Source organism: Pseudophryne corroboree, chromosome 10 (genome assembly GCF_028390025.1).
Source record: "Pseudophryne corroboree isolate aPseCor3 chromosome 10, aPseCor3.hap2, whole genome shotgun sequence".
In the NCBI taxonomy this organism is placed as follows: Eukaryota; Metazoa; Chordata; class Amphibia; order Anura; family Myobatrachidae; genus Pseudophryne; species Pseudophryne corroboree.
Window position 1 is genome coordinate 191,190,269 of NC_086453.1, and position 27,808 is coordinate 191,218,076.

Below are 27,808 nucleotides of genomic sequence, written 5' to 3' on the forward strand. Positions count from 1 at the left end.
TCAGAATTTAAAATTTCAACCACTACATTAGTAGGTCTGTCACCCCGGGCCAGGGAGGCCAAGTACGCCCCTGGCCTATCACCCGTAGCGTAAAATTTATGGGAGGAGAAAAGGAGTCTATGCTGAGTCTTCTCCATTAGATAATCTTTCCATTCTCTCTGAGCCGATAACCAGGCTAACTTAGAACTATTCAAGGAGTCCTGCAAGTACTGCAATTCTGCGGCGACACTCTGGGCCTCCAACACCATCTCCCGTTGTTTATAAAAGGACTTCAAGTTAGCTACCCGTTTAATCAAACTCCCTCGCATAAAGGCCTTAAACGCGTCCCATAGAATAGATATAGCAGTTCCGGCACTATTTAACTCAAAGAATTCCCGCCATGTGGCCACCAGGTCAGAACCATCCCCCATGTGGACAAGCCAGAACGGGTTAAATTTCCATACAGTCTGGCCCCTAGAGCAGTTAAAATCTAAGGTAAGAGTCAAAGGGGAGTGATCCGATATACCCCTAGTTTCATACCTAATATCGCCCACCCGGGGAACCATGTCGCTCGAGAGGAGGGCCAGGTCAATCCTGGAGAACGAAGAATGGGAGTGAGAGAAACAGGAGTATTGTCTAAGAGACGGGTGTCTCAACCTCCAAGGATCAACCAGGCCCAACCCCGACACCACGTTGGCAAAAGAGAGATTCCCAGGGCATGCAGTCGACGGAGACCTAGACAACCTATCCAACGCTGCATCTAGCACATTGTTAAAATCCCCGAGGCAAATAACCGATATCCCGGGGGAAGAGGCCATGAACCCGGCAGCCCTCTTAAGTACTTCAGGAGAATAGGGAGGGGGCACATAGACCGCCAGAAGAAGGACAGGGACGTAATATAATCTACATTTTAGAAACACATATCTCCCCCACGGATCCGTCTGCACAGATTCCAGCACGAAGGGGACGGTCCGCTTAATGAGGACTGAAACTCCACGAGAGGCAGAAGTATACGTGGAATGGTACGCCCATCCCACCCAAGGCCTTTTTAGTGAAAGAATCTTATTCTCCACCAAGTGTGTTTCCATAAGGCAGACTACATCAGCGGCACACGTTTTAATCTGTCGGAGTACCAAGGACCTCTTAACTTTGTCACTGAGACCCCGCACATTCCACGATAACACTTTAGTCCCAGCCATAGTGCATCAAAAGTAAAATAAATGTAGTACCCCGCGGCCAGCCCAATCCACCATGCTTATGCTCAATCACCAGATGCCAATACTCAGATAATACAACAATGAACCATGTCCACGTACACCATACCTCTCCACACACATTAGAACCATAACCCAGAACCCTCCCCCACCCCCCTCCCTGTATACCACCCCCAACTTGTAGCATACTTGGATCCCAAAACTAAACACAAGTACCCAAATTCAAATACACAGCTTTCGTAGCACCATTAAGTGGTGCAAGTACACCTTGATCGGGCCAAGAATATAATGACTCTTGGGAGAACAGAGATAGCCCCCAGCCACCAACCCCCCCCCCCCCTATCCAGATAGGAGGGGAAATCACAGACATCCCCCCCCCCTGGGTCTGTGTATAACTAATACAAAACAGCACACCCGCGTAGACAAGAGCCAACATAGCGAACTGTGGGTGTAACCCCCCACCCCCACCCCCCAGAGACAACAGGGGATAACAGAAATTACAAAGCCTACCTGAAGCATCGAGATAAACAAACAAGTAGTCACTCGACCTGTCGTACCTGTGGTAACAGAGTATTGTAACTAGAATACTGAAGTATAAAGGACAATGATCCCAGTTCAACATTCCCGCAGCCTATTACCACATATTAATTAACACGCATGTACCACCCACATAAATAATAGCAAAAGGAGCACATAAGGAGAGAACAAGAAAAAGGGGGGACATAACTAAGGTAATCATGGTAGAACTAGCATTAGAGTTAGGTCGGAGACTCAGGGATCTGCGAGAGCACGTCTCGCCGGAAATCGTCTATCCAGCCACGTCGTGGCCTCACGGGGAGTCGTGAAAAACTTTGTTTCTCCATCAGCCACTACTCGTAACTTAGAAGGGAAAAGCATGGCGTACGGCAGGTCAAGTTCACGGAGCCTCCTCTTAACCGATATGAACTGAGCCCTGTCCTTTTGTACATCCACGGCAAAGTCTGGGAAGACTGATATGGGCGATCCATTCCATTTCAAGGGGCCCTTAGTACGGGCCAGCCTTAGGACTGTGTCGCGGTCTCGGAAGTGGAGGAACTTAGCAATAAAGGTGCGAGGTGGAGCCCCTGGGGGCAGCGGACGCATCGGAACTCTATGGGCCCGTTCCACGGTAAAGTAAGGTGAGAATTCCTCAGTCCCAAAAGCATCACGGAGCCATTTCACAAGAAATTCTTCAGGAGTTGAGCCCTCCTCCTTTTCCGGCAAGCCAACAAAACGGACGTTATTGCGCCGCAAGCGCCCCTCCATATCCGTCAGTTTTTTGCGCACCTCGGTCATTTGAGATTCCAAAACATCAGTGCGCCGACCCAGCGGGCCGACGGAGTCTTCGACATTAGATATACGGGTCTCAGCTTCGCCCACTCGCTCCCTCACCCGCTGAAGGTCCTGATGTATAATGGAGAGATCAGACTGCACTTGCCCAATCTTGTCCGCCAGACGCGTCTCGCTGGCATTCACCGCATCTAGTACTCTCTGCAGGGCAGCATCGGGATGGTCCGAGGAGGCGGAACTATATGCAGGAGATGGTGGTGCAGATTCAGATCCAGCATTTTCACCCCCCCGACGTTGATTGCCAGGATTTCGGACAAACTTATCCATTGCGCCCGCCGTCGCGTTACTTTGGCGGCCGCGCACCATTTTAGACAACACGGTGTCGTTCTGCTCAGCCGAGCAAATATATCAAAGCAAATATAAGTAAGCAAGCGGGGGGCGTCCACACCAACCCCCTATAGAAAGGTCAGCGGGTTCAGGGCAGAGTATGAATATGTATAGTTAAACAGCAGGACCAGGGACTTCGGTTATATTGTGCATCCGCCTGATGGAGCAGAGTGCCAGTTATTCCCCCTTAATCAGAGCCGTGCAGTGAGGATACACAGGCCCTGGTACTAATCTCCAGGCAGGGTGAGTTCAGGAGCACCTAGCCAGAGGTGTGCAGCGGGGGGAGAGGGGGGAAGGGCACACGCGCCCCCACAGATTTCCAGCCAGCCCAGATATGCCCCCACAGAGCCGAGTGTCCCCGATGGCTGCAGCTAGCAGGGAGAGATCACAGGAGGTACACTTCCGGTCCCCGGGGCCAGCGGCAGCGGAGGATGGCAATCCAGGCAGCCTCAGCTACGGCTCCTGTCCCCCAGCAGGCGTACAGGGCGGCAGTCAAACTCTCCCCCTTCCTCTCCACAAGTGTGCGGGCGGCGGTACGGAGCCGGAGCCGAACTTCCGGTCCCCCGGGCGGCACTAATCAGCGGCGGTGCAGAGCGCCCCAGGCGCCGCAGACTCCTCCAAGATCTCGGCAGCGGGCACTCCGGGTGGCAGGTAGATGTCCCTCACCTCTCCTCACGAAGAGACGAGCAGCGGCGGAAAGTGGGAGCCGAACTTCCGGTCCGGGGTCAGCGCGAGGCAGCCGCTCCAACGCCGATCAGGGCCCGCCGGGTAGATATGGCTGCAGGAGTTAGGGGAACACAGGCATCCAGCCCAAATTTACTCCGGAGGGGCAGGGGGCGTTCATGCAGGGGTGACCTTGATTTCAGACCCAGGGAGGGAGTCCAGGATGTTTTTTTAGGATATACTGGCTGGAGAGCTGCACTGTGCAAGTGCTACTCCATGCTCGTCCAGGCCACGCCCCCTATCATAGATACTTTATCAAGTAATGTCATATATAATAGTGATATTATGCTCCATGTACTCAACAGGACACTTCCACATCCAGTGCAAGTAGATTGCTGAGTACATAGAGACCTAAAGAAACAGGGATGCACAATAGATACTTTTGGCAAAATAACATCTGAAAAGAGGACCTACAGTAATCACTCTCTCACTGATTTATCAGAAATTATCTGGACTTGGAATTATTAACTGAAAAAGAGAGAAATAATCAGTAGCAGAAAGAACTCAACAACACCTTAGCAATAAAAAGAAATGTAAAATATCTCCACATCCTGCCTCATTACCAAATCTCTCTTTCATGCCATTATCCTGCCTGGACTATTATGACCTATTACACACTAGTCTTCTTCTCTCCCACCTCTCCCCTATTATATGTGACTGCTGATCTCTTCTTTCTATCTCGCCATTCTTTTACTGGCTTCTCCCATTTCTACATCTCTGACCTGTTCTCCTTTTTGTCTTCTCTGCTGTTCCTCTGATTGGTGTCTTGCCTCCGCACTGTTACCAGCCACTCCTGAATGCAAGACTTCTCCCAGTGTACTCCGTTCCTCTGGAACTCACTTCCCTGCCTTTTCCTAAAGCTTATCAGCCCTCCTTACACTCTTATCTCATACTCTCTGTCCTCCCACTGCATCACTGCCCAACTGGCCTACCAGTTTTACCCCAACTCTATAAGCACTTACGAGCAGGGCCCTCCACCCTCTTGGTCCTGAACTATCCCCGTCTCCCATTAACAGTCAGCAACTGTAATCCTTTCTGTCCGCACAGGCACTGGGTCATTGAGTGCTACAGTCACTGTTGGATAATTATCTCACTGTTGATTTCATCCCTGAACTGTCTGTTTGAACCATATTATATTGGATTGTTTATGCCATTATAATGTTCCCTATATGGCACCTACAGACATTTGGTGACCACATTTAAATGAAAGATCTCACACACATACACACATACACACATACACACACACATACATACATACATACATACATACATACATACTTATTATTAAAGGGAAACAAATGAATGACAAAAACAAATCAACCCTACCACGCTATATTATAAAATAGATCTTTGTTTTCCGAACTTCCTTTAAACTACCAAACTACATGGTCTACTGTTTTGTCCTTTACATGGGGTATTAGAGATTTATACGAGGAAATGTTTCTCCTGGGTAGATTACTTTATATTATTTAAATGCACAGTACAACTTCTCTATTGACGCTGGCCACAGACTTTACAATTTCATTATATTGGAAGTTTGGAAATTAGTAATCAGTTCGGAACAGTTGCTGCTAATTATCTGAGCAAACCGCGCACATCTGATTAAGATAATTCAATAACAGTCATTCTAATTAATGTAAACACATTTATAAATACAACCCAGAAAAGGACCCTACCAATCTTGAGATCGCTTTCCTGGTCTGCAGGGACCTCCTTGAAGTGGAAGGCTGTCACCTCACTCCACATGCGGAAAGCTGATGTTATTCCCTTTCTCGTATCACTCTCATTTATTAAATTTCTTGGAAATGACACAATTCTGCAAGAAACCAGAGGAACCATATCAATTTTAGACATAGAACATTATAATGGTTTGGCAACTGCAAATTTATGTGGTCAGAGACGTGTGTTGACCAGATGTGTCCTAGATCAGAGGGATGATTGTGACATACTGAAAATCAAAACACTTTAAAGAGGATCTGAAAAATAACACAATGGGTACAAAAGTAACTGTAACCAGACCGACACTATGAACACCTTTAGAGACGGATTTGAATTTTTACCACATCCTTCTTGATCTCTCTTCTGCATCTGACATTTGTCATCTCACTTTTCCAGTTACTACTCCACTTTCTTGGTATGTGTGATATCAAGCTCCCCCAGTTTTTCGAGATAATTGTCCAACCACTTATCGATTATGGTTCTCTTTCACAAGTGCCTCATCATCTTCTCACACCGCAGCCACAGTGGCCATATCTTAAGGGAGACTACGCCAGACAGGGGCTGCCCAAGGAGTAGGTGTTGCGACCAGTGGTGCATTGATGGTGGAGAGACTGAATCCACCAGTGCACTTGAGTATTGCTTAGATATGCAAAGTGGGCATCGCAGGGCTCGCAAAGTTCCTTCCCGAATTTAGACGCTTAATAGCTCCCATTGGAGGCCATACTGTGATGGAGATTGTGCCCATTGCATAGGACAGGTGCACATTTCTATAGTGCGACCAATGGTAGAATGTAAAGATGCACCAAGTGGGTGTCCCAGCCCTTGCACAGTCACCAGAGGAAGGGCTGATGGCATTAGCTTAAAGTCACAGGTGTAACTAGACCAAAAGATGCTACAGCAGTCACAGCAGCGAGCAACTGAAATCAGCCCTTATGACATCTAGGGGAATATTTACTAAAGGTAGATTCCCATCAATATTTATCTATTACAATGACAATCAAAATCAATTGATGTTGGTAAATCCACAGTTACTATAAGATTATTATATTCATTGATGTTGGGTTTTAACACTGGAAACCCAACATCTATTAGGTCGATATTATATAGATATTAATCGATCTGGCATCAATAAAAACGTATAGAAATCGACCTTACAGTAAGCTAATAAATCCATTTGACTCAAGTAATTGTACTTGAAAACCAAACTTGCTCCTGCAGCCATAATGAGGTCTGTGTAAATACACGGAGTCTGAAGAATCAGGCCTACATGCTATGTGCTCATTATAGAATGTCTGGCTAAAAGTATTAATAAAAGTAGCATTCAAATGCATGTCTCATCATTTGAACACAAATTGTTCGTAGTCTTTTGCGTTATTTAAAAAAAAAAAAAACACATTTTTTTTCTACCAGGTAATTAGACTACCCTATATCTGTTATAATTGTTAATAAAAAAAAGACAGAGAACATGATGGAGTAAGAGGCAGAGAGAGAGATGGCGTGATGTAGTGAGAGGCAGAGAGAGACAGGGCGCGATGGAGTGAGAGGCAGAGAGAGAGAGGGCGCGATGGAGTGAGACGGAGAGAGGACATGATGGATGGAGTGAGAGACAGAGAGAGAGAGGGCGCGATGGAGTGAGAGGCAGAGAAAGAGAGGGCGCGATGGAGTGAGACGGAGAGAGGACATGATGGAGTCAGAGACAGAGAGAGAGAGGGCGCGATGGAGTGAGAGGCAGAGAAAGAGAGGGCGCGATGGAGTGAGAGGCAGAGAGAGAGAGGGCGCGATGGAGTGAGGTGGAGAGAGGACATGATGGAGTGAGAGACAGAGAGAGAGAGGGCGCGATGGAGTGAGAGGCAGAGAAAGAGAGGGCGCGATGGAGTGAGAGGCAGAGAGAGAGAGGGCGCGATGTAGTGAGAGGCAGAGAGAGAGAGGGCGCGATGGAGTGAGAGGCAGAGAGAGAGAGGGCGCGATGGAGTGAGACGGAGAGAGGACATGATGGATGGAGTGAGAGACAGAGAGAGAGAGGGCGCGATGGAGTGAGAGGCAGAGAAAGAGAGGGCGCGATGGAGTGAGACGGAGAGAGGACATGATGGAGTGAGAGACAGAGAGAGAGAGGGCGCGATGGAGTGAGACGGAGAGAGGACATGATGGATGGAGTGAGAGACAGAGAGAGAGAGGGCGCGATGGAGTGAGAGGCAGAGAAAGAGAGGGCGCGATGGAGTGAGACGGAGAGAGGACATGATGGAGTGAGAGACAGAGAGAGAGAGGGCGCGATGGAGTGAGAGGCAGAGAAAGAGAGGGCGCAATGGAGTGAGAAGCAGAGAGAGAGAGGGCGCGATGGAGTGAGACGGAGAGAGGACATGATGGAGTGAGAGATAGAGAGAGAGAGGGCGCGATGGAGTGAGACGGAGAGAGGACATGATGGAGTGAGAGACAGAGAGAGAGAGGGCGCGATGGAGTGAGAGGCAGAGAAAGAGAGGGCGCGATGGAGTGAGAGGCAGAGAGAGAGAGGGCGCGATGGAGTGAGAGGCAGAGAGAGAGATAGGGCACAATGGAGTGAGAAGCAGAGAGAGAGGACGTGATGGAGTGAGAGGCAGAGAGAGAGAGAGGGCACAATGGAGTGAGAAGCAGAGAGAGAGGACGTGATGGAGTGAGAGGCAGAGAGAGAGAGAGGGCACAATGGAGTGAGAAGCAGAGAGAGAGGACGTGATGGAGTGAGAGGCAGAGAGAGAGAGGGCGCGATGGAGTGAGAGGCAGAGAGAGGGCGCGATGGAGTGAGAGGCAGAGAGAGAGAGGGCGCGATGGAGTGAGAGGCAGAGAGAGAGAGGGCGCGATGGAGTGAGAGGCAGAGAGAGAGAGGGCGCGATGGAGTGAGAGGCAGAGAGAGAGGACGTGATGGAGTGAGAGGCAGAGAGAGAGAGGGAGAGGGAGTAATGGAGTAAGGAATAGTCATAGGAATAGTACAGTAAGCCTATGAATACCCAATGTTAGGCTGTGGCACAAAGGGCCCATCTGGGGAATGTAGCGTTAGGAGCCCATGACAGCCACCAGTACGTCGTCCTGCTCCACCAAGTACAGTAAGTGACCCTCTTAAAAGTAACAATGTAATATTTGAGTTCACACTGACCTGTAAAGCTGGGTACACATTAGGCGATATGTTGTCTGATGCGGCGGATTGAACTGACACATTGGATACATCGTCTAGTGTGTACCCACTACAGCGAGCTTCCGCAGGTCGTTTGTCATAATGAACAAATTTTGAGAACTATTAAAAGCGAGGTCATAGTAAAAAGTGTTGTTATTGTTTTCAATGGCCATATGTTCCAACTCTAAAGCACCAGCCAACCAGCTCCTGTCATTTGTCAAACATAGCCTGTAACATGGCAGTTAGTAGCTGATTGGCCGGTACTTTATCTCCGTCCACTTTCTCTCCATCCAAGGCTTAGTAAATAGACCCCTGAGACAGTAAAAATGAACAGAGAAACTTCCATTTCCTCTTATCAAATGCTGTATTCAAATGTAATTAAAATGTAGAAGTTAAATTACTTCAGTGACTTCTTTACATTTAAAACAGTATCAACATTTAGTATAAACCTACACACGTGATGTTAATAAACGTCTATTAATCTGGACAAGCGATTGTGAGTTTTATTAATCTCATAGGCTTATGCTGACCTGACCCGGAATTTCCAGTATGAATTATTTACATTACATGTTATGGTTATTCTGCGTCTGTTGGAATTCACTGCAGCTGCTATTGCTGTCCAGATGTGCATTACTCAGATTCAGATTTGTGTCTGCTACTAATACAAGATCAAAAGGGGCATAATATTTGTTTGCAAAGCAGTTTATATGAAACCCAATAACACATGATTATGTGACTGATTGTAAGCACTTGAATTGAAGACTGTGTGCAACCAATGCAGACAACAACAGTTCCCTGGCAGTATGATTTTTCTACATCTCCTTAAGACAATTGTACTATGGTGGTCATTCCGAGTTGATCGCTAGCTACATTCGGTCGCTGTGCAGCGATGAGGCAAAAAAACGGCGCGTATGCGGCGCAATGCGCACGTGCGACGTACTATTACAACGGCCGAAGTAGTTTCACACAGGGTCTAGCGAAGCATTTCAGTCGCACTGCTTGCCGCAGAGTGATTGACATGAAGTGGGCGTTTCTGGGTGTCAACTGACCGTTTTCAGGGAGTGTTTGTAAAAACACAGGCGTGCCAGGAAAAACGCAGGCGTGGCTGGACGAATGCAGGGCGTGTTCGTGACGTCAAAACAGGAACTAAACAGTCTGAAGTGATCGCAAGCGCTGAGTAGGTTTTGAGCTACTCTGAAACTGCACGAAAAAACTTTGTAGGCGTTCCGCGAACGTTTCGTTCGCACTTCTGCTAAGCTAAAGTACACTCTCAGTGGGAGGCGGCATAGCGTTTGCACGGCTGCTAAAAACTGCTAGCGAGCGAACAACTCGGAATGACCTCCTATAACACATCCATTCCTGCAATTAGTAGAACTGTGGGGGATCAATGCCAAGAACTTCCGCAATTCATGAGAATTCAGCCGAATGGCATGCAGGTTATATTCCCTGTGCTGTATCAGTTTGCAGCACCAGTGCTGATTGTATAGAACTGTACCTCTGTGCAATCAATGCCAAACTGAAATAGCATGTCACGCATTCAGGGCCGGCTCTACCATGAGGCAGCTTTAGGCGGCTGCCTAGGGGCGCCAGACACTGGAGGGCACCACTGAATTCATCTAGCAAAGAACTGAAGAATGTCTCTGTATGCGGGTCAGTAATGAACTTACAGATGGGATATGGAAGACATTAAGGAACTTACAAATATATGTATGTCTCTGCGTATATATGTATGTATAGTATACACATACAATTAAAGGGATGTAGTTGGCATCCTGGCTGATGGATTGCTGGAATACTGGTGCCAGAATCCCGACACCTGCCGATGCCAGAATCCCTACAGCTGGCATCCTGAATGTTAGCATGCCGGGAGGTTTATGGTTAGGCTTGTGGGAGGGAAGGGCTAGGGTAAGGTTAATTCATTTCATTCAAAATGATGCAGCTGGTTGGGATGCCGCTGTCGGTATTCTGACTGGCAGCATCCCGTACCCAACCCCAATAAATTATCCCCACCAGACCCCATATAGAGTATTATACAGTATATAAAGAATAGATGGCACTCAAGGGGGTATATTTACTAAGGTCCTGATTTTGACCGAGATGCCGTTTTTTCTTCAAAGTGTCATCTCGGTAATTTAATAAGCAAAAATCACGGCAGTGATGAGGGCATTCGTAATATTTTGGAAGTCCTTGGAAAAAATCACGAATCAATACACCATCGGTCAAATACGCCTGCAATTTGGTAGAAATCGGTCATTTACTAAAAAGTGCAAAACACAAACACTGCCGACAATAGCCAAACACTGCCGTGCTAAAATACAAATCGTGAAAAAGTGCTAAAAAAAAACAGACCTGCTTTTTTATCCCGTGTTTGTATAGGCATGCACGGATCCATGAGATCCGTGCATGTTTTTCAGTGGGAAGGGGGGGGGGGGGGGATGTTATAAATTTTCAAAAAAAAAATGCGTGGGGTCCCCCCTCCTAAACCAAACCAGCCTCGGGCTCTTTGAGCCGGCCCTGGTTGCAAAAATATTGGAAAAAAATTGACAGGGGTTCCCCCATATTTAAGCAACCAGCACCGGGCTCTGCGCCTGGTCCTGGTTCCAAAAATACGGGGAACAAAAAGAGTAGGGGTCCCCCGTATTTTTGAAACCAGCACCGGGCTCCACTAGCTGGACAGATAATGCCACAGCCGGGGGTCACTTTTATACAGTGCCTTGCGGCCGTGGCATCAAATATCCAACTAGTCACCCCTGGCCGGGGTACCCTGGGGGAGTGGGGACCCCTTCAATCAAGGGGTCCCCCCCCCCAGCCACCCAAGGGCCAGGGGTGAAGCCCGAGGCTGTCCCCCCCATCCAATGGGCTGCGGATGGGAGGCTGATAGCCTTTGTTCAAAGTGATTGATATTGTTTTTAGTAGCAGTACTACAAGGCCCAGCAAGCCTCCCCCGCAAGCTGGTACTTGGAGAACCACAAGTACCAGCATGCGGCGGAAAAATGGGCCTGCTGGTACCTGTAGTACTACTACTAAAAAAATACCCCAATAAAGACAACACACACGCACCTTGAAAGTATAACTTTAATACATACATGCACACCAACATACATACATACTTACCTATGTTCCCACGCAGGTCGGTCCTCTTCTCCAGTAGAATCCATGGTGTACCTGTAGAAAAAATTATACTCACATAAACCATGGTTGAAGGCTCCTCTGCTTGTAATCCTTTTGTAATCCACGTACTTGAAAAAATAAAAAAACGGACACCCGACCACGAACTGAAAGGGGACCCATGTTTTCACATGGGTCCCCTTTTTCCCGAATGCCTGGAACCCCCTCTGACTTAAGTCCAAGAAGGTTCCATCAGCCAATCAGGGAGCGCCACGTTGTGGCACCCTCCTGATCGGCTGTGTGCTCCTGTACTGTATGACAGGCGGCACACGGCAGTGTTACAATGTAGCGCCTATGCGCTCCATTGTAACCAATGGTGGGAACTTTCAGGTCAGCGGTGAGGTCACTTTCGGTCAACCGCTGACCTGAAAGTTCCCACCATTGGTTACAATGGAGCGTATAGGCGCTACATTGTAACACTGCCGTGTGCCGCCTGTCATACAGTACAGGAGCACACAGCCGATCAGGAGGGTGCCACAACGTGGCGCTCCCTGATTGGCTGAAGAAACCCACTTAGACATCAGTCAGAGGGGGTTTCTGGCATTCGGGGAAAGGGGTCCCATGTGAAAACATGGGGCCCCTTTCAGTTCGTGGTCGGGTGTCCGTTTTTTTTTTTTTTTATGTAAACTGTTTTTTATTAATTAAAGCAGCAGACAAAACATTACAGCAATACTTTTCCAAAAAGAAAGGAGGAGGGACAAAAACATCACATATCATATATGTCAGTACAATACGCATAGAGCGCCCAGAGTAGAAAAATAATTTGTCTGCTTCGCTTACAACATCAGAACTTATAGATGAGGAACATTTTAACAAAACAGCATAGGAAAATGGGAAAGAGGAAAAAGAGAGAGAAGAGGAGAAGAGAGGGAAAATTAAGACGGGTAGAGTCAGGTGTGGGAGTCTGCACAGAAGGGACAGGTTGTTTGGGGGACGGGGAGGGGGGGGGTCTCCACCAATTAAGGGTTTGAGCCATATTATAGAGACATCATAATCGGAATATGAATATGGATATGAAAATGAATATAAATATAAATAAGAGGGGGGTTATGTCGCCATGTAGGACCGATATAGAGGTGTGTCCTTGAAGTCGTACCAGGGAAACCAAATAGCTATAAAGTTAACGGTTTTCCCGGATGAGAAGGAGACAAGGTCTTCCATATCTAAAAAGTAATCGACCTTTGTGAACCATAATTTAATCGAGGGTGGTGAGGTGGATCTCCAAAGGAGTGGAACAACCGCTTTTGCTGCGTTGCTAAGGTGTCTCAACAGGGAATGTTTGTAGGAGTGTGTTCCTGTGGGGGTGTGATTGAGGAGCCAAAAACCTGGGTCTTTCGGGATCTCATCTCCCACTATCTGTTCGGTGCATTTAAATACCTCTGCCCAAAATGGGGTTATAAGAGGGCAATCCCACCAAATATGTATGAAACTCCCTGGGGCGTTTTTGCATCTCCAACACAGGTTCGAGAGAGAGGGAAACATTTTATTGAGAACACGAGGAGTCCTATACCACCTATATATAAGTTTATAGAGGGTCTCTAGTGTCGATAAGCATAGAGAACTCGCCTGGGCGTTCTTAAATACGGATTCCCAGTTAATCTGCGAAGGTAGCCCTGATAGTTCCTTCTCCCAGGAAGCCAGAAAGGTAGGGGGCTGCGGGAAAAGGTTTTCCATGATAAGCACATAGATTTGTGAGATAGTATGTGTGGGAGAGCTGGGAGAGGTGCATAGGCTTTCAAACCCGGTGAGATCCCTAGTTATGTCAGAGAGGTTCTTAGAAGATGATATGAAATGATGAACCTGCAGGAACCTCCAAAACTCAGCACTATGTAGGTTCCAAGAAGACTGGACATCTGAAAAGGAGCGCACCCTACCCGAGCTCACCAGCTGACCGACTCTAAAAATCCCTGCTTCCGCCCATGGAGCGAAGGCTGTCCCATGAAGACCTGGAGCAAACTCGGAGTTATAGAGAAGGGAGGTTAGAGGGGACCATTTGGAGGATATATGGCTCTGGGATCTCAGCGTGGCCCATAATTTGAGCGTGGGGGAGACCGTGGGGTGTGAAACCTTCGGGAGGGTAGGAAGCCAGGGTGCAATTTCAATATAATGTGGGAGACAGCCCTCCTCTAGTAGGACCCATTGTTTGCGGTCTTTAGCACGCGTCCATTCCAGAATCCTATTCAAATGTACTGCGTGGTAGTAGTTAGGAATATGTGGGAGTTGTTGCCCCCCTTGGTGTTTTCTCCTAAATAAAATGTCGTGTTTAAACCTGGGTGTCTTACAGCCCCACACAAACGCACGAATAAGATTCTGGACGTCTCGGAGCCAAAGCAGGGGGATGTGTATCGGAAGTGTCTGGAGAAAGAATAGTATCCTAGGGAGGGCATTCATTTTGACAACGTTAATCCTGCCGAACCAAGACAGTCTTAATTTCTTCCATTTCTGGAAGTCTAGGCGAAGCCTAGCCAATAGGGGGATAAAATTTAGGGAGAATAATTTGGATAAATCGTTGGTCAGTAACACCCCCAGATATTTTAATTTGTGATCATGCCAGGTAAAAGGGAAGGCATGTTTCAAGCCCTCTACTATATCGGGAGGAGTAGTTAAATTCATGGCAATAGATTTGGAATAATTTATTTTGAAGTTAGAGAGGGCTCCAAACTTATCAAATTCTACCATCAAGTTTGGCAGAGAAGTGACCGGTTTTGTGATTATAGCGAGTAGATCGTCGGCATATAATGCCAGTTTGTATTCAGTCCCTTTTACCAACAGACCCGAAATACTCGGGTTCGCCCTAATGCTTCGAGCTAATGTTTCCATGCAAAGGACAAAGAGCAATGGGGATAGTGGACAGCCCTGTCGCGTGCCATTGGAGATTGGAAAAGAATCAGAAAGGGAGCCATTAATCCTGATTTTGGCGGACGGGGAGGTATAAAGAGATAAAATTCTGTGAAGACAGGCGTTACCGAGTCCCAGATGCTTCAGTATACCAGCCAGAAAGTCCCAATCCACTCTGTCAAATGCTTTTTCAGCATCGGTCGACAGTATGATTGATGGGGATGAAAGCTGGCCAGCATAGTGAATCATGTTGAGCACTTTAGAGGTATTATCCCTAGCTTCTCGGCCTAAAACAAATCCAGCTTGATCACCATGTATCAGACCAGGTAATAATAGTTTAAGACGGTTTGCAATCAGTTTGGCAAAAAGTTTTATGTCTATATTTAATAGTGAGATTGGCCGGTAACTGGAGCAAAGACTGGGGTCTTTACCCTCCTTGGGTAGAACTGCAATATGGGCTTCAAGAGATTGTGGGGAGAAAGGCGATTGTTCTGATATGGTATTGAAGGCTCTCGTGAGTATAGGGACTAATTTCTCTTTAAAAGCTTTGTAATAGGCAGTGGTATATCCATCGGGACCGAGGCTCTTGCCGTTGGGGGAGGATTCAATAGCTTTCTTAACCTCCTCAGTAGAAAACGGGGTGTCTAGATCTTCTACTTCTTTTGTGGATAGCGTGGGGAAGTCTAAGGCCCGTAAGTAGTCAGCTATAGCTGTTTGATGGGACAACTTATCAATTCTTCCGGTCGGGCCGGATAGGTTATACAGAGTGGAATAATATGTCCTAAAGGCCCTAGCGATGTGGGGTGTCTGGTGTTGGGATTGACCGTGGCTATTTTTAATCGTGTGAATAAAAGTAAGAGCACGTTGTTCTCTAAGTGCTTTGGCTAGTAGTTTCCCAGGTTTATTGCCCCATTGATAGTATCTGCTACGGCACTTCCGATAAGAAAACTTGACTCTATCCGAGAGTAACTTATTCAGATCTGCCCTAGCAGCTTCAAGATCGGCATAATGTTGTGAGGTTTGGGATTTTTTGTGTAGGAGCTCGAGAGATTGTATTTTAGACAATAAATCACTCCTAAGTTTCTCCCTCTGCTTTTTGCGGAAGGATCCTATCTGAACACAAACCCCCCTAATGACACATTTGTGAGCTTCCCAGACTGAGACTTTGGAAATATTATCTAAGTCATTGGTACAAATATAAGAATCTAAAGCGTTATCGATTTGGGACCTACAGTCTGCGTCCTGCAGAAATGTGTCGTTAAAACGCCAGGACCATTGGCGATGTGTATTGGGAGGCAAGCGTAAAGTGAGGTTAACTGGAGCATGATCTGACCACACAATCTGTCCTATAGAGGCATCAGAAAGGAGGTGTAGGTGCCGGTGGCTCAGAAACAAGTAATCAATTCTGGAATATGTCTGATGTGGGTGTGAGAAAAAGGAGTAATCTATCTCAGTAGGATGTGTCAGTCTCCATGTGTCAATCAGCTGGTGGTCGAGCAGGGCGCGTCTCACTCCCCTATGCTCCTTCTCCGGCCTGCTGGAGATCTTTTTAGAATTGTCCTGGCGGGGATCTAGGGTCCAATTTAGATCACCTCCCATCACCACCACCCCCTCCAAGAGAGGTTCCACGTTATCTAGGACTGAGGATATAAAGGAAGGTTGTTTAGCGTTAGGAGTGTATATGTTCAGGAAAGAGAAACGTTGACCATGTATGTCGCATTTCACCAGCAACCCCCTACCCTCAGCTATTCTATGGGAGGTTACGTTAAGAACAGGCAGGTGGCGAGCCAGTAATATGGCTACGCCCAATGTCTTACCAGCAGAGTTATTAGACAGGAAAACATGAGGATAATAGTGACATTTTAGGGACGGCACGTGTCCCATCTTGAAATGTGTTTCCTGAATAAAAGCAACATCAACTTTCTCATCTCTAAGCCATTTAAGAAGTTTAGACCTTTTCTCAGGGACATTCAACCCTTTGACGTTAAGGGTAGTTACATGTAGATCATTCACCCCCATTATTAGGCGGATCTAATTGCTTCACAATAGTCTTCCCTACGGCAGACACTGGGGGAGGGAAAGGAAGAGCAGCAAGGGAAAGAAATAGGAAAAAAGGGAAAGAAGAGAAAAGAAGAAAAAAAAGATGCAGCGTGGAAAACCACGCCGTAAAGTACTTTGACAATAAACAGAGATGATAATACTACAAAAAGGACTGCTGCAAAAAGGACAGGAGCGGAATCCTGCCGACTCCCAGTCCAAAGAGACAGGGGATGCAGCATAGTGGGGGTCCTACGGGGGGCCCAGGACAGTGACCATCCACAAGATAGAATCTAAACAAATGTGTGATATTACCGAGGTGTGCACAAAGGCATAAGTGAAACAAAAATAAAAAAATATAAAAGCTTATATAAAAGTGTACATATAATCCTTAAACTATCAGACCAGGTTTCATGAAGGCTGGTCAATTGTGTATGTGAGCATCGTCAACAAGATAATGAATTCGGTATAGAAATAGACCAAAATAACATGTCGACGATACCACATCGCTTATCTATGAAACCATAGTAACTGTGTACTATTACTAAGTTACAAAAACCGATCTCACGTGTGAGCAACACATAGCATTATTTAGGAAAAAACAACAACAATAAAAACTCAGTGTATAGCATGGGTAGCAAGTAAGTTTACGTCCATACGGGACGAGACTTCTCATTCAGGGAGGCTCTGAAGAACGTGGACCAGGAGTAGATCCCCGCATCCGTGGGGAACGAACTTGTTGCCACGCGTCGTCTGGAGGGAGCACAACAGGCAATTCCGGTAGGTGGTGAAAAGCGTCCCAATCTGGTAACGGTACCGGAGGAATTCCTAAGATCGTGAAGAAGGCCTGTGAATCCGAAGGTCTAGAGAGACTCGCGACTTTGCCACCATGAGAAACCTGGAGGGAGAAAGGGAAGCCCCATCTGTATTTCAGCTCGAGTTTCCTGAGAGAGTCTGTAAGAGGTTTCAAGGCTCGACGTTGTTGTAAGGTCGACCAGGCGAGGTCAGGAAATATCTGAATCTTATCCCCTTGAAAGTCAATGCTGTCCAGCTGACGGGCCGACCTCATTATTTCCTCTTTTTGGGCATAATAATGGAGCCTGCAAATCACATCTCGTGGTCTATCGGAGGGTAAGCCACGAGGACGGAGGGCTCGGTGAGCTCTGTCAAATATAATGTCCTTGTTCGGATCAAGGTCGATAAGTTCTCCAAATATCGTAGATAAGGCGGTTGTCAGGTCAGCCTGTTGGACACTCTCAGGTAAGCCTCTGACTCTGATATTATTTCGCCGGCCGCGATTATCCATATCCTCAATGCGTGATTTTAGAAAAGAAATATCGTCCCGTTGGTGAGATAGCACCTCCCGAAATTTAGTCAGAGAATCCACAGTAGATGATTCATGGCGTTCCAGGACATCAACACGAGTCGCAATTTGGGACATATCTTGTCGGAGCGCTGTCACTTCCTGAGTGATGGTGGAAAGTAAGCGAGTCTCCAAGGCTGAGAAGTCTTGCTTCGTGGGGAGTGACCTCACATGAGATAATATCTCGCTTATCTCCGCAGACAGAGAGGGGGCCTGTGGAGGCAACGGAGTCCCGGGAGATGTCATGTCGTCTACCGGACCGTGCAGAATCGGGGAGGTCGGAACAGTTGAGGAAGTAGCGGGGATTGAGGTTGGAGTAGATAAGAACTGACGTAGGTCCGACGAATGTCGGATCGCAGGGGATGGGGTCGCGTCCGGCTTGGTCTTGGCCTTATTTTTCTTAATCCCTCTCACCATGAGATCGGTCTTCAAATAAAGCAATATAGAATTACACTTTCACATATCCTCGGCAGTATGCAGCATGTGGGTCGTCACCGTGCAAAAGCCCCCACGTGGCCTTAGTGCAACATCAGGCAGGCAGGCACATAGCTAGGGAACCAATGGTCCCGCGGGTCCGCAGGCAGCGGGAGAAGGTGTACAGGTCACAGGGAGTTAGGAAGGGAGAGTTCCTCACCGCACCGTCGACGATCCGCAACAGTGACAGTGCAGCTCCCGTCTCCCTCCGTCTCAGGTCTTCTGAGAGCAGCCTACAGCAGTGGAGGTTAGTGTGAGGTGCCGGGGAGGCAGTTTTCAGCTCAATCCTCCGGGTGGCTGGGGTAAGACAGCTCTGTTTGCCATTAAAGTCCAATAACAGTGGGGGAGCTAGCAGGCAGCCAATTAATGTGTTGAATGCAGAGACACAGCATATGCAGCAGCACAGCAGCAGTGTGCCTGGAGATCAGTAAGAGCTGCAGTCCAGAGATGGCCGCCCTCTCTTGCCTCCTGGGCCAGGGAAACAGTGGGGGAATAGGGGCAATATCCTGTGGAGACGAGGGGCATGAGGGAGAGGACAAAGGAGGGGTGCAGGGGCAGCTAACAACCGCTACCACACGGCTCCCGTTTCCGCCGTCGCGTCCACGATCCGGCCACGGAGCTCGTCGCCGGGCAGGAGTGAGAAATCTAGTCCCCGTCTTCCGGTTCAGGAGTAGGCCGCGGATCGGGAGAGCTCTCACAAGCCGTCCCGCGACTCGGGACGACTGCCGTGGGCTTGCTGCTGCCGTGGGCAATGGCAGGGATAATGTAGAGGCGTCCTGAAAGAGGGATTCCCACACTTTAAGGGGTGAATAGAGGGAGCTCCCTGAGTTTGCTGCCAATCAGCTCTGACGCTAGGCCACGCCCCCGGGTGTCCGGTTTTTTATTTTTTCAAGTACGTGGATTACAAAAGGATTACAAGCAGAGGAGCCTTCAACCATGGATTATGTGAGTATAATTTTTTCTACAGGTACACCATGGATTCTACTGGAGAAGAGGACCGACCTGCGTGGGAACATAGGTAAGTATGTATGTATGTTGGTGTGCATGTATGTATTAAAGTTATACTTTCAAGGTGTGTGTGTGTTGTCTTTATTGGGGTATTTTTTTTAGTAGTAGTACTACAGGTACCAGCGGGCCCATTTTTCCGCCGCATGCTGGTACTTGTGGTTCTCCAAGTACCAGCTTGCGAGGGAGGCTTGCTGGGCCTTGTAGTACTGCTACTAAAAACAATATCAATCACTTTGAACAAAGGCTATCAGCCCCCCATCCGCAGCCCATTGGATGGGGGGGGACAGCCTCGGGCTTCACCCCTGGCCCTTGGGTGGCTGGGGGGGGGACCCCTTGATTGAAGGGGTCCCCACTCCCCCAGGGTACCCCGGCCAGGGGTGACTAGTTGGATATTTGATGCCACGGCCGCAAGGCACTGTATAAAAGTGACCCCCGGCTGTGGCATTATCTGTCCAGCTAGTGGAGCCCGGTGCTGGTTTCAAAAATACGGGGGACCCCTACGCTTTTTGTCCCCCGTATTTTTGGAACCAGGACCAGGCGCAGAGCCCGATGCTGGTTGCTTAAATATGGGGGAACCCCTGTCCATTTTTTCCCCATATTTCTGCAACCAGGATCGACTCAAAGAGCCCGAGGCTGGTTTGCCTTAGGAGGGGGGACCCCACGCATTTTTTTTTTTACATTTAAACATTTTTTTTCTTTTCTACAAGGTGCACAATGAAGCCCAGCACGGATCTCTCAGATCCGGCCGAGATTCATTGTATTAAAGTCGGCAGTGTTTTACAAGTCACTCACGTAAAACACTGCCAAAAAAAACGAATGACATCGACATCGGAAAACCCGAAAATGCAGAATACGGCAGCTTAGTAAATTAGTCGTAATCAATTCAAAAAGTTGCATATTTACACTTTCGATGTCATTCGTCTTTGAACTTTGACCTCAAACAGGAAAATACGAATCTTAGTAAATATACCCCAAGGACTTGTAAAGTGAAAAAATATTGTGAACAAAGTCACCAAATATTGTGAACAAAAGTCACCGGCCCTGCATGCATTTTTCATGCATTTGGGATGTCATAATATCGACTAAATTCCCAAAACGAAAGAGACTGTCTCTGTGAGAGTAGGAAGCAGAGTGATAGCAGGTTTGGAGCCAACCAGCTAAATGAGCATGTGCAGGGAGGGAGCTGTTGAAGATGGTGTTAGCTGCCAGGATCAAGCTTCGGAAGGGCTTGGTAAATAGTAGCGCCCATAGAAACCTCTGAGAGCTGCTTTTGTGATTGGAAACAGGGGACCAGCAAATATCTGCCGCAGTTCCCCCTATTTGCAGATAACTCCCGAAAACTGATGATTTCACTTTTCAGGGGATATCCCACAAATTTCTGTAGATAAGTATGCTGCATAGTGCAGTCTACGTTTATAGGGTTCATGGGTTCCTAAATGTTGAGGTCTCTTACCCACTTGCGACAGTCTGTCTACCTCATTTGTCAGTGATGTGTGGTGAGGCAGAGCCTTTCCTGTCATGCTAACGTTTGTGCTACAGTTTTGACTGTATAAAGTATATGAAAAATACAAAGAATATGTTTGAAATATCTTCTTTGTACTGTATTATTCTAATCATTGTTATAGTCAAAACTCTAGAGTAAAAAGTCTATGGCAGGTGAGCAGTGCCTCACCTGCCTACCTTTTCCACACATCTCTAATCAAATCTCACCAAATTTTCAGGGGTTTATACTGCATCACCTGTGTATAATGCCCTCATGAACCCTTTGGCTCATATACTGTGTGTAAATCTGGCTCTGGTACTAGCCAGTGCCTCCCGAGCCATTTACCTCACCGCACGTCCCTCTCACTTGTCCCTGTTCTATGCTGAACTTTTGGTGTGAATACAATGCTAATTGGGGAGTATTAAGAGTTGTTAGCAAAAAAAAAAAAAAAAAAAAGCACCCTAATAGGCAAAACCATGTTGCACTGCAGGTGGGGCAGATGTAACATGTGCAGAGAAAAAAAAAATTGGGTGGGGTGTGTACCCGCTGCAGAAAAGGTACCCAAGTGTACCCCGCTGCAGAAAAGGAAATTTATGGTAAGAACTTACCTTTGTTAAATCTCTTTCTGCGAGGTACACTGGGGTACACTGGGTTCCACAGGGAATAACATTGGGGTGTAGAGTAGGATCTTGAACCGAGGCACCAACAGGCTAAAAGCTTTGACTGTTCCCAAGATGCTCAGCGCTGCCTCCTCTATAACCCGCCTCCGTGCACAGGAGCTCAGTTTTGTTAACCAGTCCAATGCAGTAGCAGGTAACAAAGGCGACAACCGTCAGTAGCCACATACACCACATTCTCACGACAGGAGAAGGTATCAGGGGCTAATGCCATACAAATCCAAAGAAGCTACAGTAAGTGCGTCAGGGTGGGCGCCCTGTGGAACCCAGTGTACCTCGCAGAAAGAGATTTAACAAAGGTAAGTTCTTACCATAAATCTCCTTTTCTGCAGCGGGGTACACTGGGCTCCACAGGGAATAAGATTGGGGATGTCCTAAAGCAGTTCCTTATGGGAGGGGACGCACTGTAGCGGGCACAAAAACGCGACGTCCAAAGGAAGCATCATGGGAGGCGGAAGTATTGAAGGCATAGAACCTTATGAACGTGTTCCCTGAGGACCACGTAGCCGTTTTGCAAAATTGTTCAAGGGTCGCACCATGGCGGTCCGCCCAAGAAGGTCCAACAGACCGAGTAGAATGGGCTTTGATGGTAGCAGGAGCTGGAAGGCTGTACATAAGCATGTGCAATCACCATTCTAATCCATCTGTCCAAGGTCTGCTTGTTAGCAGGACAGCCATGTTTGTGAAAACCAAACAGCACAAAGAGAGAATCAGACTTCCTAATGAAGGCTGTCCTCTTCACATAGATACGGGGAGCCCATACCACATCCAAAGACCTCTCTTTGGAAGACAATTCAGGAGAGACAAAGGCAAGAACCACAATCTCCTGGTTAAGGCGGAAAGAAGACACCACCTTAGGTAGATAACCAGGGCGCGGTCTAAGAACCGCCCGGTCACGGTGAAAAATCAGATAGGGGGACCTACAAGACAAGACACCCAAATTTGATACCCGTCTAGCAGAGGCAATAGCCAGCAGAAACAAGACCTTAAGAGAAAGCCACTTAAGGTCCGCAGATTCAAGAGGTTCAAATGGAGACTTTTGCAAGACCTCCAGAACCACCGACAAATCCCAAGGAGCCACAGGTGGGACATAGGGAGGTTGAATCCGTAAAACACCCTGAGTGAATGTATAAACATCAGGCAGAGTCGCAATTTTTCTCTGAAACCATACCGACAAGGCAGAAATATGAACCTTGAGGGATGCCAGCCGAAGGCCCAAGTCCAGGCCCTGTTGTAGGAAGGCAAAAAATTAGGCCGTACTAAACTTGTAAATGACATGATTGTTAGATGCGCACCAAGCAAAGTAAGAATTCCAGACCCTATGGTAAATCAGAGCAGGAGCCGGCTTATGGGCCTTCAACAGGGCCGTTTCTTGGGGCAGGCGAGCAGTGCAACCACACTGGGTGCCCGCCGCGGCACTAACTGTGGCTCCCTGCTTCCCCCTCCTAGTTCTCCCCGAGTAACCCGCTCGGGGGGCGGAGTTTCACGGAATGACGCGGTTGCGTCGTTACGTCACGACGCAACCCCATCACTCCGCGAAACTCCCCCCGCGCGGAGTACAGAGGGGGATCCAAGTTAGGAAGAGGGAAAGGCCGGCGCGAGAAGCGACTGCTGAGGCGGGCCGAAAAGAGCGGTAATCGCCTCTGTAAGTATTCTCTCTCTCAATGTGTAAAATGGGGACACCTGCCGTAATGTGTGAAATAGGGACTCTTGCCTGCCGTAGTGTGGGGATTTAATGTATCAAGGGCATTGCGGTGTGTGGCATAATATGGTGCAGGGGGCATTACTGTTGGGGCTTAATATGGTAGATTTTTTTTTTCCTGTGGTGGTCGTGATCTGTTGGAGCAGGGTCAAAAACTGGATTGTGAGGTAGTCTTTTCAGACGAGGCCATGCCCATTTAAATGAGGCCACACCCATTTAGATGAGACCACGCCCCCTTGTCTAGTGCACGCGCAAGTTTTTTTTTATCTAGGTGGGGGGGGGGGGGGCACATTATTTTATGTCATGGGGGGGCGCATTTTTAAATCTCGCACTGGGAGCCAAATTGGCTAGAAACAGCCCTGGCCTTCAACACAGTTTGAATAACCACCTCAGAAAATCCTTTGGCCCTCAGTACGGAAGCTTCAAGAGCCATGCCGTCAAAGCCAGCTGGGCCAGATCCTGGTAGACACAAGGGCCCTGAACGAGGAGGTCTGGTCGTTGTGGAAGCAGAAGAGGACGCTCCAGCGGGAGACGCTGTAGGTCTGAGAACCAATGCCATCTGGGCCACGCTTGAGCTATCAGAAGTAGGATTTCTCCTTCTTGCTTGAACTTCCTCACTAATCTGGGCTGGAGTGACACCGGAGGGAACACGTACGGCAGCCGAAAGTTCCATGGAATTGCCAGTGCGTCCACGAACTCCGCTTGAGTAACCCTTGTCCTTGATCCGAAGACTGGAACCTTGTGATTGTGTCGAGACGCCATCAGGTCTACATCTGGTAGACCCCACTTGTCCACTAGGAGCTGGATGAAGGCTCCACTCTCCGGCGTGTACGTTCTGACTACTGAGGAAGTCCACTTCCCAGTTGAGTACCCCTGGAATGAACACTGCCGAGATGGCTGGCAGATGGCGTTTCACCCATTGAAGAATCTTTGACACTTCCATCATTGCCATGCGGCTTCGAGTGCTGCCTTGATGATTTATGTACACTACCGTGGCGTTGTCCGAATGTACATGAACAGGCCTGTTCTGTACCAGATGCTGGGCCAGTTTCAGAGCATGGAACACTGCCCGCAATTCCAGAATTTTTATCGGGAGGAGAAACTCCTCCCTGGTCCGCCTACCCTGAAGAGAGTGTTGCTCCAACACCGCGTCCCAACCCCTCAGACTGGCATCCATCGTCAGGAGGACCCAGTTGGAGATCCAGAAGGGACGACCCCTGCACAATTGTTGGTCCTGTAGCCACCAGCTCAGTGACAGACGAACCTCCGGAGACAAAGGAGATCATGTGAGACCTGATCCGGTGAGGCAGGCCGTCCCACTTGTCAAGAATCATCTTCTACAGAGGGCGGAAATGAAATTGAGCGTACTCTACCATGTGGAAAACCGACACCATGAGACCCAGTACTTGCATCGCCGAGTGTATCGACACTCGCGGGCGAGAGAGGAAGCATCGCATCCTGACCTGAAGTTTCAAGACTATCTCCTGAGACAAGAACAACCGCTGGTTGTATGTGTCCAACAACGCCCCCAGGTGCACCATGCTCTGAGCAGGGGCCAGGGAAGATTTCTTCCATTTGATGAGCCACCCGTGAGCTTGCAGAAACTGGACCGTCAGATCCAGATGACGGAGGAGAACGTCTGGGGAATTTGCCAGGATCAGCAAGACGCCCAGATACGGTAGGATCCTGATACCCTGACGGCGGAGCAGGGCCATCATCACCGCCATTACCTTAGTGAAGATTTGCGGAGCCGTAGTCAGTCCAAAAGGTAAGGCCCGGAATTGATAAAGGAGGTTGCCAATAGCAAACTGCAGGTATAGCTGATGCGACACAGCAATAGTTATATGTAGGTAAGCATCCTGTATGTCCAGGAAAACCATATAGTCCCCTGGCCCTAAAGCCAGGACAATACAGCAAAGGGTTTCCATACAAAACGTGGAGACCCTCACAAACTTGTTCAAAGACTTGAGGTTAAGAATGGGCCGAGAGGAACCATTCGGTTTCGGGACTAGGAACAGCGTTGAATAGTACCTTCTGCCTCTCTGAGCTAGAGGCACCGGCACTACCACTCCTGTGTCCAGGATGGACTGAACCCCCGAATGAAGAGTCTTTGCCTTTACCTGATCCGAAGGGATGTCTGTCAGGCAAAAGTGATGAGGGGGACGTTTCTTGAAGGATATGGCGTATCCGTGAGTGACGACTTCCTGTACCCAGGTGTCTGAAGTTGTCTTCAACTCTGTTTTGTAAGCAGGCTGATGGGCCCAGGCACATTTAGGTTTGGGCTTAGTAGATTTGTAAGTGCAAGCCTGTATCGGGTACGCCTAACCCTTTGCCTAACCTGGAGGTCGAAAGGAACGAATGGAAGTACTCTTAGCCTTCGGAGCCGAAGGAGTAGTACTAGGCAGACATGCAATCTTAGCAGATGCTAAGTCAGCAATGATCTTGTTGAGATCTTCCCCAAACAGTATGTTTCCCTCAAAAGGGATCACCTCCAAGGCCTTTCTAGAGTCCAGATCTACAGACCAGGACCGCAACCAGAGGATCCGGCGAGCCAGAATAAACGTAGTAGATGCTTTGGACCCCAGGATACCTGCATCAGATGCCGCCTCCTAAATATAATGGGAGGCCGTAATAATATATGAAAGACACTGCCTAGCATTATCAGGAAAATTAGACGGTAGTTCCGCCTCAACTTCCTGAACCCAGGCCTCTATAGCTTTAGCAGCCCAAGAGGCTGCAATAGTAAGCATATGCATAGCTCAGGCAAGAGTGTAAATAGACTTCGAGCAACCTTCCACACGCTTGTCCGTCGGTCCCCTCAGGGAGGTGACGGTAGTGACAGGCAGAGTAGATGAGACCACCAGACGCGCAGCTTGTGAATCCACCGGCGGCGGTGTTTCCTAATTGTTACTTAACTCTGCAGCGAGGGGATAACGAGCTAGCATCTTCGTAGACAAGGAAAACTTCTTACCTGGTATTCCCAGGATTCCTGACTAATATCAACCAAGTGGTCAGAATGAGGTAAAATCAACTTACGTTTAAACTTATCTGGTTTCGCAGAGGTAGCTGGAAGCCCTTCATCCTTCATCACTGATTTGAAGTATCAGCCTGATAGCCTCCAAGCGGTCAGAAACATCCTCCTGTGTCAGAAATTATCCATCAGAAGCATCTGCATCAGAGTCTGAAGGGTCAGTGAAGGCGCCATCTACATAGGATGAGGTATCCGAAACATGTGTTCTCAATCATCGTCTGGAAAGACCAGGTGATGTCAATCTCAAAGGTTTTAAAAGCCCAGACTCATCTAACCTTGCTCCAACAATCAGCACCATGGGTTCCTCTAAGCAGTTGTGTAGAACACTGAAACTGAGAATAGTTGACGCTCACAAAGCAAGAGAAGGCTATAAGAAGATAGCAAAGCATTATCAAGATCTGGAAGACCAAGAAAAATATCAGACAGAACAGCTCGCAGGATTGTGAGAAAAGCAAGTCAAAATCCACGTTTGAGTGCACGATCCCTCCAGGAAGATCTGGCAGACACTGGAGTTGTGGTACACTATTCCACTATAAAGAGATACTTGTACAAATATGGTCTTCATGGAAGAGTCATAAGAAGAAAACCTCTTCTACGTCCTCACCACAAAAATCAGAGTTTGAAGTTTGCAAATGAACATATAGACAATCCTGATGCATTTTGGAATAAAGTTCTGTGGACCGATGAGGTTAAAATAGAACTTTTTGGCCGGAATGAGCAAAGGTACGTTTGGAGAAGGAAGGGCACAGAATTTAATGAAAAGAACCTCTGTCCAACTGTTAAGCATGCGGGTGGATCAATCATGCTTTGGGGTTGTATTGCAGCCAGTGGCACAGGGAACATTTCACGAGTAGAAGGAAAAATGGATTCAATAAGATTCCAGCAAATTTTGGACGCTAACTTGATACCATCTGTGAAAAAGCTGAAGTTAAAGAGAGGCTGGCTTCTACAAATGGATAATGATCCTAAACACACCTCAAAATCCACGGTGGATTACATCAAGAGGCGTAAACTGAAGATTTTGCCATGGCCTTCACAATCTCCTGACCTCAACATAATTGAAAATCTATGGATAGACCTTAAAAGAGCAGTGCGTCACAGACAGCCCAGGAATCTCAAAGAACTGGAAGACTTTTGTAAGGAAGAATGGTCAAAGATACCTCAAACAAGAACTGAAAGACTCTTGGCTGGCTACAAAAAGCGTTTACAAGCTGTGATACTTGCCAAAGGGGGCAGTACAAGGTATTAACTCTGCAGGGTGCCCAAACTTTTGCAGATGCCATTTTTTTTTTCTGTTCTTTTGAAAGTGTAAATGATGGAAATAAAATCAATTTTTTTTTGACATGTTATAAGAATGTCTAATCTGTAATTTGATGCCTTTTGGAGATTTTTCCATCTTTCCTTGACTTCTTTTTGCACATTAAAATGAATTTTTGCCTGGGGTGCCCAAACTTTCAATCCCCACTGTATATATATATATATATATATATAAAACAATGCACAGTAAAGACTGGATGTATATCACAGGGTACTTGTACTAAATAACCCTGAA

General features: G+C 47.6%; 1 protein-coding gene across 1 annotated transcript in view; it reads right to left on the minus strand.

Moving 5' to 3' along the window:
• Positions 1-27,808, minus strand: part of MMP23B (matrix metallopeptidase 23B) — a 139,785-nt gene that overhangs the window by 90,581 nt on the left and 21,396 nt on the right. Inside the window, exon 3 of the mRNA XM_063943001.1 lies at positions 5,291-5,430. Coding sequence (XP_063799071.1) covers positions 5,291-5,430 — 140 coding nt within the window. The remainder of the gene's footprint in view (positions 1-5,290; positions 5,431-27,808) is intronic.